This window comes from Carcharhinus amblyrhynchos, chromosome 26, assembly GCF_965287045.1.
Source record: "Carcharhinus amblyrhynchos chromosome 26, sCarAmb.v2.hapA, whole genome shotgun sequence".
In the NCBI taxonomy this organism is placed as follows: domain Eukaryota; kingdom Metazoa; phylum Chordata; class Chondrichthyes; order Carcharhiniformes; family Carcharhinidae; genus Carcharhinus; species Carcharhinus amblyrhynchos.
Genome location: NC_137349.1, coordinates 25,247,725 through 25,261,167, shown reverse-complemented (window position 1 = coordinate 25,261,167; position 13,443 = coordinate 25,247,725). Strand labels below are relative to the sequence as shown.

The following is a 13,443-nucleotide window of genomic DNA, read 5'->3' as shown; positions in this document are numbered from 1 at the left end:
GTGAACAGTTTTATCTTGGATCCCCTCTAATCCTTTGCCAGTGCCTGCCTGTGGGTTACTACCATTGCTGCTTGGGAAACTGTGTCCTTCCCATTCACTCTCTCTAAGCCCCTCATAATTTTATACACCTCAATTTGATCGTTACTTAGCCTCCTGTGTTCCAAAGAAAACCACCCCAACTTGTTCAGTCTTTCCTCAGAGCTAAAATTTTCCACTCCTGGCAACATTCCCGTAAATCTCGTCTGCATCACTCTATAGGAAGGGTGTAGCATTTAATTTTTTATAAAGTTTATTTATTAGGGTCACAGGCTTACATTAACGCTGCAATGAAGTTACTGTGAAAATCTCCTAGTCGCCACACTCTGGCACCTGTTTGGGTAACACTGAGGGAGAATTTAGTTTGGTCAATGCACCTAACCAACCCATCTTTCAGACTGTGGGAGGAAACCCACGCAGAAACGGGGAGCATGTGTAAACTCTGCACAGACAGTGACCCAAGCTGGGAATCAAACCCGGTCCCTGGCGCAGTGAGGCAGCAGTGCTAATCACTGTGCCACCGTGCCACCAGCAATGCAGTGATTAGAACTGAACACAGTTATGTGGCCCAGCTAGCGCTTCATTCAATCCCAGTCTAACCTCCTTGCTGTCAGTAACACCTGCATGAACATCTGCAGCATAGAAAGAGGTCATTCAACCAGCCCACCTACGTCTTATTTCGTTTGTCTCAGCTAACAAACTAGCCTGAATTTTGCCATATTTACCTATCTTGCTACTCCCAGGAATCTGCAGATGTCACTCCGAGATCCCTCTGTTCTTGCGCACTTCTCATATCCCTACCATTTATCGTATATTCCTTTGCCTTGTTTGTATTCACCAAACGCATTGCCTCACATCTCGCTAAATTGAATTCCTTTTGCCATTTCTGTGCCCACCTGACCCCTGCATTGTTAACTTCTGGCAGTCTGCACCTTTCTTCCTCACTATCAACCTGCAGATCCACCTTTTTTTCATCTCAAATTCATTATCATGTCTACATTTAAGTCTAAATCATAGAATTTCTACAGTGCAGAAAGACGCCATTTGGCCCATCAAGTTTGCACTGACTCTGACAGAGCATCTTACCCAATCCCTCTTCCCCACCCTAGTAACCCCACACATTCACCCCACTAATCCATCTGACCTACACATTTGGGACACTAAGTGGCAATTTAGCATGGCATCCACCTAGCCTATCTACGTAACCCAGTCACCTTAGGGGCGGCACAGTGGTACGTTGGTTAGCAATGCTGCCTTACAGCTCCAGGAACTCAGGTTCACTTCTGACCATGAGTCACTGTCTACGTGGGTTTCCTCCGGGTGCTCTGGTTTCCTCCCACAGTCCAAAGATATGCAGGTTAGGTTGATTGGCCACGCTAAATTTGACTCTTTGTGTCAGGACACTTAGCAGGATAAATGTGTGGGGTTACGGGAATAGGGTCTGGGTGGGATTGTGGTCGGTGCAGACTCGATAGGCCGAGTGGCCGCCTCCTGCACTGTAGGGATTCTATGATCTTTGGAGTGTGGGAGGAAACCAGAGCAGCCGATGGAAATCCCATAGACAGAGGGAAACTGTGCAATCTCCACACAGTCACTTAAGGCCTGAATTGAATACGGGCCCCTGGCACTGTGAGGCAGCAGTGCTAACCATCATTCCCAAATCATTGCTATATATCAGAAAAAGCAAATGAAGCCGTACTGAGCCCAATGGAACACCATTGAAAACAGCCTTCCAGTCACTAAAACACTCACTGACCTTTGCTTCCTGCCTTTGAGTTAATTTTAGATCCAAAATGCCATTTTCCTTTGGATGCTAGGAGTTCCTAATTTTGTGACTCATCAGTTTTCCCTTGACTCACTCCAATACCTCCTGAAGAGAAAGTTTTCCTGATAATACCAGGTACAGGAGAGGTGACTCAGACATTTGTCTGAGATCCTGGGAGTGAATTTGAGGGCATGGATGAGGATGAGAAGCTTGGGGACATTCTCAGTGCACATTACAGGGATGCTGCCTCGATCGTCACTGCAGCAAGAGGAAACCTCTTGTCCCTCCATATCCTGCATATTTTTTCTTTCCAGTGCTGTTGGCAAATATTTTCCATTTTTTCCCCAGCATCTGCTCTTAATTTAAACAGCAACTATGAGAAGAATGTTGTGCGAGATGAAAGGAAATAGGTCGTCTCTTGCTTGTAAAGTTCAATTTAAAGATCTTCAGAAAAGTTTCACATTTTAGAAATTTGATACAAAAAATGTTGTCCATTATTTACACATCTCAGCCATTTTCTTTAATTCATCTATTAGCATGTCTTCAGATTTATATTGTGTGTTTGTGTGCGTGTGCATGCTTTGTGAATGTGTGTCGTGTTTGCATGGTGTGTGTATGTGATGTATTTATGTGCGTGTGTGTGCATGGTAGTGTGTATGTTACGTGGCATGTATGTGAGGTGTGCGTTGCATGGTGTGTATGCGTGTTGTGTGTAGGTATGTCTTTGCTGTGTATCTGTGTGTACGCGCGCCGTGTGTGGCGCTGTGTATGCGCGCTGTTGTGCTTTTACAACAGAATGAGATGATCACTACTGATATTGGGAGACCCACTGGAATTACTCAGTGCTTTTAACATAACAAAATGCTGTCAGGCGTTTGACTAGAACATTATCAGACCAGGATTTGACACTGGAGCACACAGAGGGGACAGGCTGAGCGTTGGGTATGGTTACTGATCCCTGTTCAACTTCTCCCGTTTTCTCCAGGGCCCCTGCGGTCCATGGTGGAGGAGATCCAGTCCGGAGGCTCCGATGATGACAGCAGCTCTGAGGAGGAAAGGCCTGTAAAAAACATCGCAGTTAGCAGAGATCACAGGTCGGTGAGCTTAACAGATGGGAATGTGACAAAGTTGTGTTTCAACCATTGTATGGAAGCTGTGCACTCTGGACCAAAGGTAGAAATTTTGCTCACCTTTGTATACCTAGACCAAGTCTAAGCACCAGTAATCCTTTTAAAGAAGGCTCCCCTCACTGTTTACTTACAGGCCCCAAATTAGATTTACTGCTGCACTAGTCACGGCCAACTATTTACTTCACAAAAATGGTAGCACGTTTTAAGGCTCTTACAGTGTCCTTGATAAGCCTGCATCACATATTTTTCTTTAACGTTTATCATTTTTAAATTGTAATTTTATCTGCAATTTTTGCACCCTCCCCTGCAGCAGATTTGCCCACATTCAGAACTAAACTCACCAGTCCCTAAAGGCAAGGTGTTTCACCTGGTAGGGTGGAGGGCATCGAAGCCAGACCCCCATCCTGCCCTCACCCCATGCCAACACTCAGATGGGATAATGCAGTGCTGGCGTGGCGGCTGCTTGTTAGCCACAGGAGCGCAAGCAGGGCTTTCTGCTGGCTGTAAGGGAGCCCTCCGAACTGATCACCTCTTCGGTACTTGGATTAGTGCACTTGTGGACAGGAAGCGGTGATGAAAATCTAGGCATGGGCACGTTCTATTAATCCAGAACGGGATTGCTGTTTCATTGAAAGAGGAGACTTAACGGTCTTTTTGCTGGTCCACTAGTCTGCCAAACGTTACAGTGAATCCCAGTACCAACTTCGCACCTTCAATTCATTTCACCCTTGCTCGGTTGGGTGGGAAAGCCTGCAACATGAAATGCACGTTTCCAACTGTTGTTACTTTGGATAAGGTGTGACTGCTATCCAATGTTGACCGTTTAATGGCTTTGCAGGAACTCATCTCCTTTCTCAGCTTGCCAGGTCCGTTAATTCAGGAACATAGACACAGGAGGAGACCACTCAGCTTGTGCTGGTCTGTTCCCTAATTCCATTTACCCGTTGGAGCTCTAGCGTCCTCGGTTTTGCAGAATCATAGAATTGTGACGGTGCAGAAGGAAGCCATTTGGCCCATTATGTCTGCACTGGCTCTCCAAACCAGCATCATGGCCTAGTGCCATTCCCCCAATCCCAGCAGAATATTTCTACTCAAGTAATCATCTAATGCCCTCTTGATTGAAGCTGCCTCCACCACACTTCCAGGCAGTGCATTCCAGACCTAAACCACTCGCTGTGCGAAAACATTCTTTCCTCACATCACATTTGCTTCTTTTGCAAATCACTTTAAATCTGTGTCCTCTTGCCTTTGATCCTTTTAGAAGTAGGAACAGTTTCTCCTAACTACTCTACGCAGCCCCCTCATGATTTAGTACATCTCTATCAAAACTTCCTCTTAACATTCTCCTCTCCAAAGAGAACAGTCCCAACCTCTCCAGTCTGTCCTCAGAGCTGAAGTTTCTCATCCTTGGAACTATTCTTGTGAACCTCTTTTAGCTTAAAGTTTATTTATTAGAGTCACGACTAGGCTTACATTAACACTGCAATGACGTTATTGTGAAAAACCCCTAGTTGCCACACTCTAGCGCCTGTTCGGTTACACAAAGGGACAATTTAGCGTGGCCAATGCACCTAAACAGCGCGTCTTTCAGACTGTGGGAGGAGACCAGAGCACCCGGAGACGGGGCAGATGTGCAGACTCTGCACAGACAATGACCCAGCTGGGAATCGAACCCGGGTCCCTGGTGATGTGAAGCAGCAGTGTTAACCACTGTGCCACTGTCCTCTGCTGCACTCTTGCCAATGCATTCACATCTTTTGGCACCCAGAACTGTACACAGTATTCCAGCTGAGATCTAACTAGTCTCTATAACTACCCTTCCCAAACCAAGGAACTAGTTTCTCTGTATCCATTTACTATTGAATCTTGAATCTTGTCAAAGTTTTGACCATGTTAGGCTTGTGAAGCTTCACAGATCTCTGGTTCAATCAGCAGGACTGTATTAGTCTATTATACGCATTGCCCTGTTTTAGTATGTGTCTGATTCACTGCAATTAGTACGGGCTATTTCCTTAATCAAGTGGATGCTGGGTACTTTTTGAATTCCAGACTTAATAATAAACATAATTAAATTCAGATTCAAAAATGAATCATTGATACTGATGCTAAATATCAGAAATTATTCTTCGCAGTATTGGCTGATAAATATGAAAGCTCTGTTTCGTAACTCCGGCACATTAAGGTGGCTATGGAACGGGTCCTCTCACTCCTTTGAAGGTTCCCCCAGAACTAGGGGTGCAAAATTCGCTGCATGGGCAGAACTTAAAAGGCAGGAGCTCATTATGAAAGATAAAGCTGTGTTTGGGCAGGAACATGAACATAAGAAATAGGAGCAGGAGTAGGCCATCTCGCCCCTTGAGCCTGCCCCGCCATTCAATAAGATCATGGCTGATCTGAAGTGGCTCAGTTCCACTTTCCCGCTTTCTCCCCATAACCCTTAATCCCCTTGCCTACCAAAAACCTATCTACCCGCGTCTTAAATATATTTAGCGAGGTAGCCTCCACCACTTCAACGGGCAGAGAATTCCAGAGATTCACCACCCTTTGAGTGAAGAAGTTCCTCCTCAACTCCATTCTAAACTGCTCCCCCCCGCCCCTTGTCTTGAGGCTGTGCCCTCTAGTCCTGTTGTCCTTTCTGTGCGGGAAGAACCTCCCCACCTCTACCCTATCCATCCCCTTCATCATCTTATATGTCTCAATAAGATCCCCCCTCATCCTTCTAAACTCCAAACTCTAAACTGGAGCGATTGTTGGCAGTGGCACAGTGGATGTGTATGAAGAATGCTGCTGCCTTAACGCTTCTAGAGGCTGGAGGTCCAGGTGTGGCCGAGACACTGAAATAATATCATCCTCTCTGGGATTTGAGGTCCCTGCTTGTAAGAATAAACAGTCTGAAATCACCCAATTATCAGAGCTCAGTCCGGAGGTCTGGGAAGCTGGTGGGAATATATCTCCACCCATTCCATTCACAAGGGGCTCCTGGTGTCCACTGTCCCATCTGGTGAGGGATCAGGCCTGTATTTATCGGTCTTCCAAAGATCATCTGTCTTCCTTGGAAAAGGGGAGGAATGATAAATACCTTCGGGGCAGCACGGTGGCACAGTGGTTAGCTGCTGCATCATGGTGCCAGGGACCCGGGTTCGATTCCCAGCTTGGGTCACTGTGTGGAGTTTGCACGTTCTCCCCGTGTCTGCGTGGGTTTCCTCCGAGTGTTCCAGTTTCCTCCCACAGTCCAAAGATGTGTGGATTAGGTTCATTGTCCAGGCTAAGTTTCCCCTTAGTGTCAGGGGGACTAGTAGGGTAAATACATGGAGTAATGAGGATAGGGCCTGGGTGGATTGTGGTCTGTGTGGACTCGATGGGCTGAATGGCCACCTTCTACACTGTAGGGATTCTTTTTTGGAGGATAAGGTGTGAGTAGATAAGGTAAGATCAGAACTGAGGCATTCCTCTCTGTTAGACTGCAGGAAGTATTCCACAACATTAGAAATGGTTGTGAAGGGCACCTGGCTTACTGTTTGAACTTGGATGTGCCAACCTATCACAGGATGCTGTGATTCTTCCACTTAGCTCTGAATAACTGCTGTAGCCAATAAGCTGGAAGTGCAGTATCCAGGGCAGTGCTTCATGACTTGAGCTGGTTAACTTCAGCAGTACAACAGTTGCGGAGAGGGTGGGGTGGTTAGGTTTGCCTTTGTCTTTGCGTGGCAAACATGTGTTCAAACTTTTCAAATTTTGGTAAGTACAGTATGGCCACACGAGGGAGCCCCTATCTCTGTCTTCTACATGGTGATAGGTTTCTGGGCTAAGGCATCCTGCTGTCCAAAAGAAAATAAAGATTAGGATGCAGTTGGAATATAGTTTTCAATTCTGGTCGCCACAGTACTAGAGGGATATGGAAGCTTTAGAGAGACTGTAGAAAGGATTTACCAGGATGTAAACGGAATGGAGGGTATTAGCTATGTGGAGAGCTGGAGAAACTTGGTTTGTTCTCACCGGAACGATGGAGGTTGAGGGGGCAACCTGATAGAAGTCTACAAGATTATGAGGCACGTGAGCAGAGTGAATAGTCAGAAGACTTTTCCCAGAGTGGGAGAAGCAATTACTAGGGGGCATAAGTTTAAGGTGCGAGAAGCAAGGTTTAAAGGAGGTGTACAAGGCAAGTTTTTTACACAGAGGCTGGTAGGTGCCTGGTACTCACTGCCGGGAAAGGTAGTGGAACAGATATGATAGGGACTTTTAAGGGGCTTCTTGCCAAATACATGAATAGAACATAGAACATTACAGCGCAGTACAGGCCCTTCAGCCCTCAATGTTGGGATGGAAGTAGAGGGATATGGTCCCCAGAAGGGTAGGGGGTTTTAGTTCAGAAGGGCAGCATGGTTGCTGCTGGCATGGAGGGCCGAAGGGCCTGTTCCTGTGTTGTAATTTTCTTTGTCCTTTGATCTTCGGAATTGATGGCTGGAGATAAAATGAGAGTGAACCGGGCCAGCAGAGCCAAGAGACAGCTGGAGTTTGGAGAGTATAACAGCTATGGTGTGGCACTTCTTGAACCTTGCAGACTTCTACAGTGTTCTTTAGACTTTAATGCGACCTTTCGTAATACCTCAACTGAAAACTCTGTTTCTGCTTGTGGAAACAATCCTTTCATCCAGTTGCCAAGTGTTAGCCTGGCTGATGAGCTAAATTTTAATGGGGGGGCGGGGGGGGCGGCGGGGGTGTTGGTGTGAACTCACAGGGTGGGATTTTCTGGCTGTGCTTGCTCTGAAACTGGAGAATGCCGCCCGACGTCAACAGACCTTTCCACGTCTGCCCCATCACCCGCTGCAATTCCTGTGGCGGGGAGAATGGGGAAAGTTGCCCCACAACCTTCTGACTTGTTAGTGTGAAAGTGCCGTTGCTGGAGGCAAGCTGACACATGGATGGGCTTGTATCATGAGCAGGAAACGTCACTGGGATGAAGAACAGTAGAGTGAGAAATTTCTGATCCAGTTGAAGTGACAAAGAGGATGAGCAGTGTTAACAGCAGACCTTTGATCGTTTGAAAGCAGCTTATTCAGCAGCTCAGTGACGGGTGATTTGCCAAGAACAAAGCTTCAGAAGTGCGAAATGTAGGCAACAAGAGCAGCCAGCCACCAGTGCTCCCTTTGCAGTTTAATCTTTCCATTCCAGCATATTTTGTGCCTTTTCTCTCCTCCCAAATGAAATAATGCTCATGACATTCCTTCCTTCTAGGGTATGAGTGAAGTAAGCTGGCATGCAGGGCAGTCTGGGTGATAATCTAGTAAGAAGTCTCACAACACCAGGTTAAAGTCCAACAGGTTTATTTGGCAGCACAAGCTTTTGGAGTCTCGCTCCTTCTTCAGTTGAGTGTCACTCACCTAAGGAAGGAGCTTGAGACTCCGAAAGCTTGTGCTGCCAAATAAACCTGTTGGACTTTAAACTGGTCTTATAAGACTTTTGTGTCCACCCCAGTCCAACGCCGGCATCTCCACAACATGATAATCTAGTGCCAGAATTTTGTCTCCGCAGCACGCGGATAACTGCTTTGCAATGTATCTCAGTTCTTTTTGCTTAGGACTGATCAGTGTGTGTCATGTTCCTTTTTTTGTTTTCAGGTTGAGTTTAAGTGATGACAGTGGAAGTGAGAGCAGTGAGAACTCTAACGTCAACGCCCTAGACCAGCCTCCAATTCAGAAACACATAGCCGCCAGCAATAAGGTACTTCTGAAACCTGCTTGATTTCTGTGCTGCAATACAGGTACTTAAGTGACATGTTATGGCAGCTTGTTGCTTATGAAGTTGGGAGTGGATTGAAACCCTTGCACCCTTTCCCTTACTGCCCAGAATCAGTGTTGTTTTTGGAGAGATCCTAGCCCTCGGAGTGTGTGTGGTCAATTTCGATAACAGCAGCAAGCTCTTGTGGATTTATATAAAGAAGATTCATCCAAATGTCTAACATTTAGCACTCGCGTGCCTGCACACGCACACACACTCGAGAAGAAGAGACAGTTAGAAAGAATAGTGTACTTCTGTAAACAAAAGAATAATTGATAATTTGTGCGCCTGACTCGTAGGAAAAGAGCAAATGCTCTTAAATGGTCACTTAGATGAGTTCAACTGGCTAAAGTCGGATATCAAGATTATTGCAGGATTCCCTCAAAGAGATGAATGTTTACCAAATTACAAAGCTAGTTTCCTATCAGAAGAGACAATTTCTTTAGACATGGACATGGAATCAGGCTTGGAGGTATTTTAAGGTTTGCAGCCTTCTATTCTTAAAGGCACAGCTGACCCTGCCTCCCCTGTAGCCGCTGTGGCTTGCGGTGTTCTCTGCTTACTGCTCAGGCCTTTGTCGGTTTTTAGATGAAAGTGTGTTATTTCCTGCCAGTTTCAGTCTCGTGACCAACACTGACATTGTCCACCCAGAAAGACTTAACTGAAAATCATTGCTATACAGTAGAGATAGTGGATGAGTTCTTCACATTTACTCGGAATTAATTAGGTTCTGCCCAATGTTAAAGTTCCCGCTCAAAGACATGGAGGGGGGAGGGTATTACCAAAATAATTCCAAATGGTAAATGAGCATGAAAACTGCAGAGTTTCAGATTTTTTTGGTATGGGGGGGAAAAATTGTACATCTGTCTGAATCTTGCCAGTGGGGGGATGAGGTGTGGTCTAAGCTCACCCGCAAGCCGGCTGCTCAGCTTAGACGGTGCTTTTGCGCGTGCGCCCTGAGACCAGTGGGAGCTCTCCTACTGGCAACCCTCTACCATAGGTATAGCCCCCACCCTCTCACCTCCAACCTGCCAGTAGCACAGCAATCCCCTGTCACCCCCGATCTTTCCGGTGGCAGAGTTTCCTCCCTCTCCGCCCCATGATCTCCCTGGTTGCAGAGTTTCCCCCCTCTCTCACCTCCTGCCTCCCCCCTCCGATAAGCACAGTCACACTTTCCCCTCTTCCACAGCACCCCCCGGCCTCACTCCCTAAATCAGCACGCCTGCAAGGTTCCCCTTGGCTCCTCCCCCCACCCCATTATAATAAAGCAGCCTGCACATAAACTTGCTGGAATGGACTCGTGACTCACCCAAACAACCTGTAACTGAACTCCCTTAACAAGGGAGATCTCCGTATAAGCTCCAACGACAGACCCATCTCGCCAGAAGATGATGGCTGCCAGAAGATCAGCCCCACACTTTACTGACGGGGAGCCGTCTGTTAGACGCGGTGGAGGAGAGGAGGGAGGGACACATTCCTCTCCCTGGACGGGTGTCGAGCCAGAGGTTGGGAAGACACAGTGGCCTAGGTGACTGTGCCAGTCCATGCACTGGTACATAGGACCAGCCGTCAGTGCCGCAAGAAGACTTATGACCTGATCCGGGCTACAAGGGTGAGTGTCCGTCCTGTCCTGGCGTCAGTCCCATCTGTCACACCTGCTGTGCCAGGCACACACACACACACTCTCCACCTGTCCCCCACCCCCCCAATGACTCTTCGCAGTCTTCCAGCACCTGACCACACCCCCACAACCCCTCCCACTGAGGCCCACCTCCTTAAAGGCCGTGGCCTTCCAGCCACCAGGCTTTCAGTGCCTCCGCCTGTCCCCACAGGTGACGATGGCCCATAACCCAGGAGAAGACGGGGGTTGGGGTACCTGAGCTGAGACCCCCTCACTCCCTTTGAGGAGAGAGCTATGGATCTGGCAGGGGAGAAGGACAGGACCCTTAGTGACAGCCAGCTCGGGCTGCACCACAGAAGTGAGCATCTGCCAATCCTCCATTCCTTTGATGATATTGCTCCAGTAATTTGCACGCTGCCCAGATACCTGTCCCCCCTTTGCATTCAACCTTGTGTCCTTTACTGCAGGAAATGAGTTAGATGCCCCCAGCTTCCACAACACAATCCACCGTTGCTGACACTATCATCTTGGTGGGACAAGTTGGTGATGAGGCTTCAGGGTCACAATCTGGGGTGCACAGCCCTGCTGTCGATGCACATTGGGTGGATGCGGGAAGGTCCGAGGCCTTCTCTGGCATGTGGGGGTCTGCCGGAGCCGAGGATTCAGCGAGCCCCGTGCCAGGTGCTGGGCCTCTGCGATCACTTCTCCCTCAGCTGCTGGAGAGCAGCAACAGAGCCTGGGAATGCAGGAGAGGCTGATAGCAACACTGCAGCAACTGCGATGCTGCTGGGATAGTCCCAGAGCTTTCGGCACAGCAGGTATTGCCGATTGCAAGGGAGGCGTCCGCAGTGGAAAGCTTGGGACAGGAAATGGTCACCAAGGGTGGCAAGGTCCAAGGCCAAGCCGAGTCACAGCGGACCACAGCAGAGGGCCTCAGGAGCCCTGTCGAGATTCTGTGGCCCGTGGCTGAGAGGCTCAGGAGCATTTTGGAAACCCAGCGGGCCAGGGCTGAGACACAGCAGGCTATGGCTGCAAACCCCCAGAGCGTGTCCCAATCACATTGCGACATGGGTGAGCAGCTGCAGAGCTTGGCCCAGTCTCAGAGGGCACTTGCTGCTGCCATCAAGACGTTGTCCCAGCCTCAGAGGACCATCGCCGAGGGCCGGCACACCGTGGGATGAACACAGATGCGCCTCCAGGACTGGCAGGGCCTAGTAACGTCGGAGCTTTTGGAGCTTAGTCCAGGTGCTTTGATGACCAATGGAGTGACTCAGGGACCCATTGGCACCCAAAGGAAGAAGGGCCGGAAGCTGTGCTGGGGCCTTCCACGCGGGAGACTCTGACTGTTGCTAGGCTTTCTGACTCCCCTCCCCACCCCCGCATCTCAGGAGCAGCGGGCAGAACAGGGTGGCAAGGATATGTCCATGACACCAGAGTCAGCTGGGGCCCTCCAGGAGACTCCCAGCAATGGCACCACGGTGTGGGGAACTCAGTTGACCGCCTCCACCTCTGCTGTGCATCGTGGGGACACAAGTAGGTGTAGTGCTCGGCCACATAAAGTAAGAAAGTTGTAGGCCACCAAGGGGACATTTTGTTTGGCACCAAGAGGGCATGGGTGAAGGACTGCACCACTTAGATTGAGGGAACCAAGCACTTAATTTGTTGCACTGTCATGTACATCAATAAACGTTTTTGCACCCCACAGCTGTGATTGATATATCCGTGATTATCCTCCAAGAGGGGTGACTTCACCCTGACCTAAACCAGCAGGGCTGAGAATGCTACGCTGGGGAGAGATCCTTTGGTGCGCCGCTACCGCAACCCCCAAATCCAGGCGCGTGTGGTATACCAATCACTGCCACTGCAGTCGAAGCGCTCAGGACAAACAGTGCCAGTTGTGGGTACCATGCAGGGCCAATAGGTCACACTGGGAGCAGGATCGTGTGTTAAAGTGGCAAACAACTGGAAGGCCAGGATCCTTGAACCCAGATCCCTGGCGCCGTGAGGCAGCCGTGCTAACCACTGTGCCGTTGTACTGCCCCTATATCTCTGCCAATGAAGGGGAGCATTTTATAAGCCTTCATTACAACCTTGTCTACTTGAACTGCTGCCTTTAGGAAGCTGTGTACTTCTATGACAAGATCTCTCACTTCTACCGCCCTTAATATATTCCTAATTACTGTCTATTCACTATAACTGATCTCCCTAAGTGCATGGCCTCACTTCTTTATGTTAAAATCTATCTGCAACTTTACTGCCCATTGCATCCCCCCCCATCTATATTGTTTTGGATATTATAGATGTCCTCTACACTATCTATTACTTTGCCAATCTTTGAATCTCCTGCAAATTTCCCAATTGTGCACTCCATGTTCATGTCTGAATTGTTAATATAACACACGTAGCAAGGGTCCCAACACTGAGCCCTGTGGAACTCCATTTGCAATAACTTTCCATTTGCAAAGGCATCCATGGACCATTACCCTTTGTTTCCTGTTATTAAGTCAAATTTTTATCCAATTTGCCACATTACCTAATTGGCAATAGTGTTGAAGACGTGCTCCAGAATTTGCCACTCCCCTGGCCAAGCTTTTCCAGGGAAAATTATCCAGGTATGTCCTATACACAGCAGAACAGATCCAACCTGGCCAACTACTGTCCCATCAGTCTACACTCGATTATCAGTACAGTGATGGAAGGGGTCATCGACAGTGCTATCAAGCAGCAGCTGCTCAGCAATAACCTGCTCAGTGACACCCAGTTTGGGTTTCACCAGGGTCACTCAGCTCCTGACCTCATTACAGCCTCGGTTCAAACATGGATGAAACAGCTGAGGTGAGAGTAACAGCTCTTGGCATCAAGGAGCCTTAGCAAAACTAGAATCAGTGGATATAAGGGGGTAAACACTCCACTGGCTGGAGTCATACCTGATACGTAGGAAGATGGTTATAGTTATGGGCGATCAGTCATCTCAGCTCCAGGACATTGCTGCAGGAACTCCTCAGGGTGGTGTCCTAGGCCCAACAATCTTCAGCTGCTTCATCAATGACCTTCCCTCTGTCATAAAGTCAGAAATGGGAATGTTCACTGATGATTGCACAATGTTCAGCTCC

At 48.3% G+C, this 13,443-nt stretch overlaps 1 protein-coding gene across 2 annotated transcripts in view; it reads left to right on the top strand.

The window, feature by feature from the left end:
- mllt1a (MLLT1 super elongation complex subunit a) overlaps positions 1–13,443 on the top strand; it is a 117,517-nt gene that overhangs the window by 86,300 nt on the left and 17,774 nt on the right. Inside the window, exons 8-9 of one of the 2 annotated variants that reach the window (XR_013889491.1) lie at positions 2,787–2,974; positions 8,550–8,652. Coding sequence is in view for 1 of the 2 variants with exons in the window: in XM_080212767.1 (XP_080068893.1) it covers positions 2,787–2,895; positions 8,550–8,652 (212 nt within the window). In the remaining variant the exon portion in view is untranslated. The remainder of the gene's footprint in view (positions 1–2,786; positions 2,975–8,549; positions 8,653–13,443) is intronic. The other variant, XM_080212767.1, reaches the window with a different exon arrangement.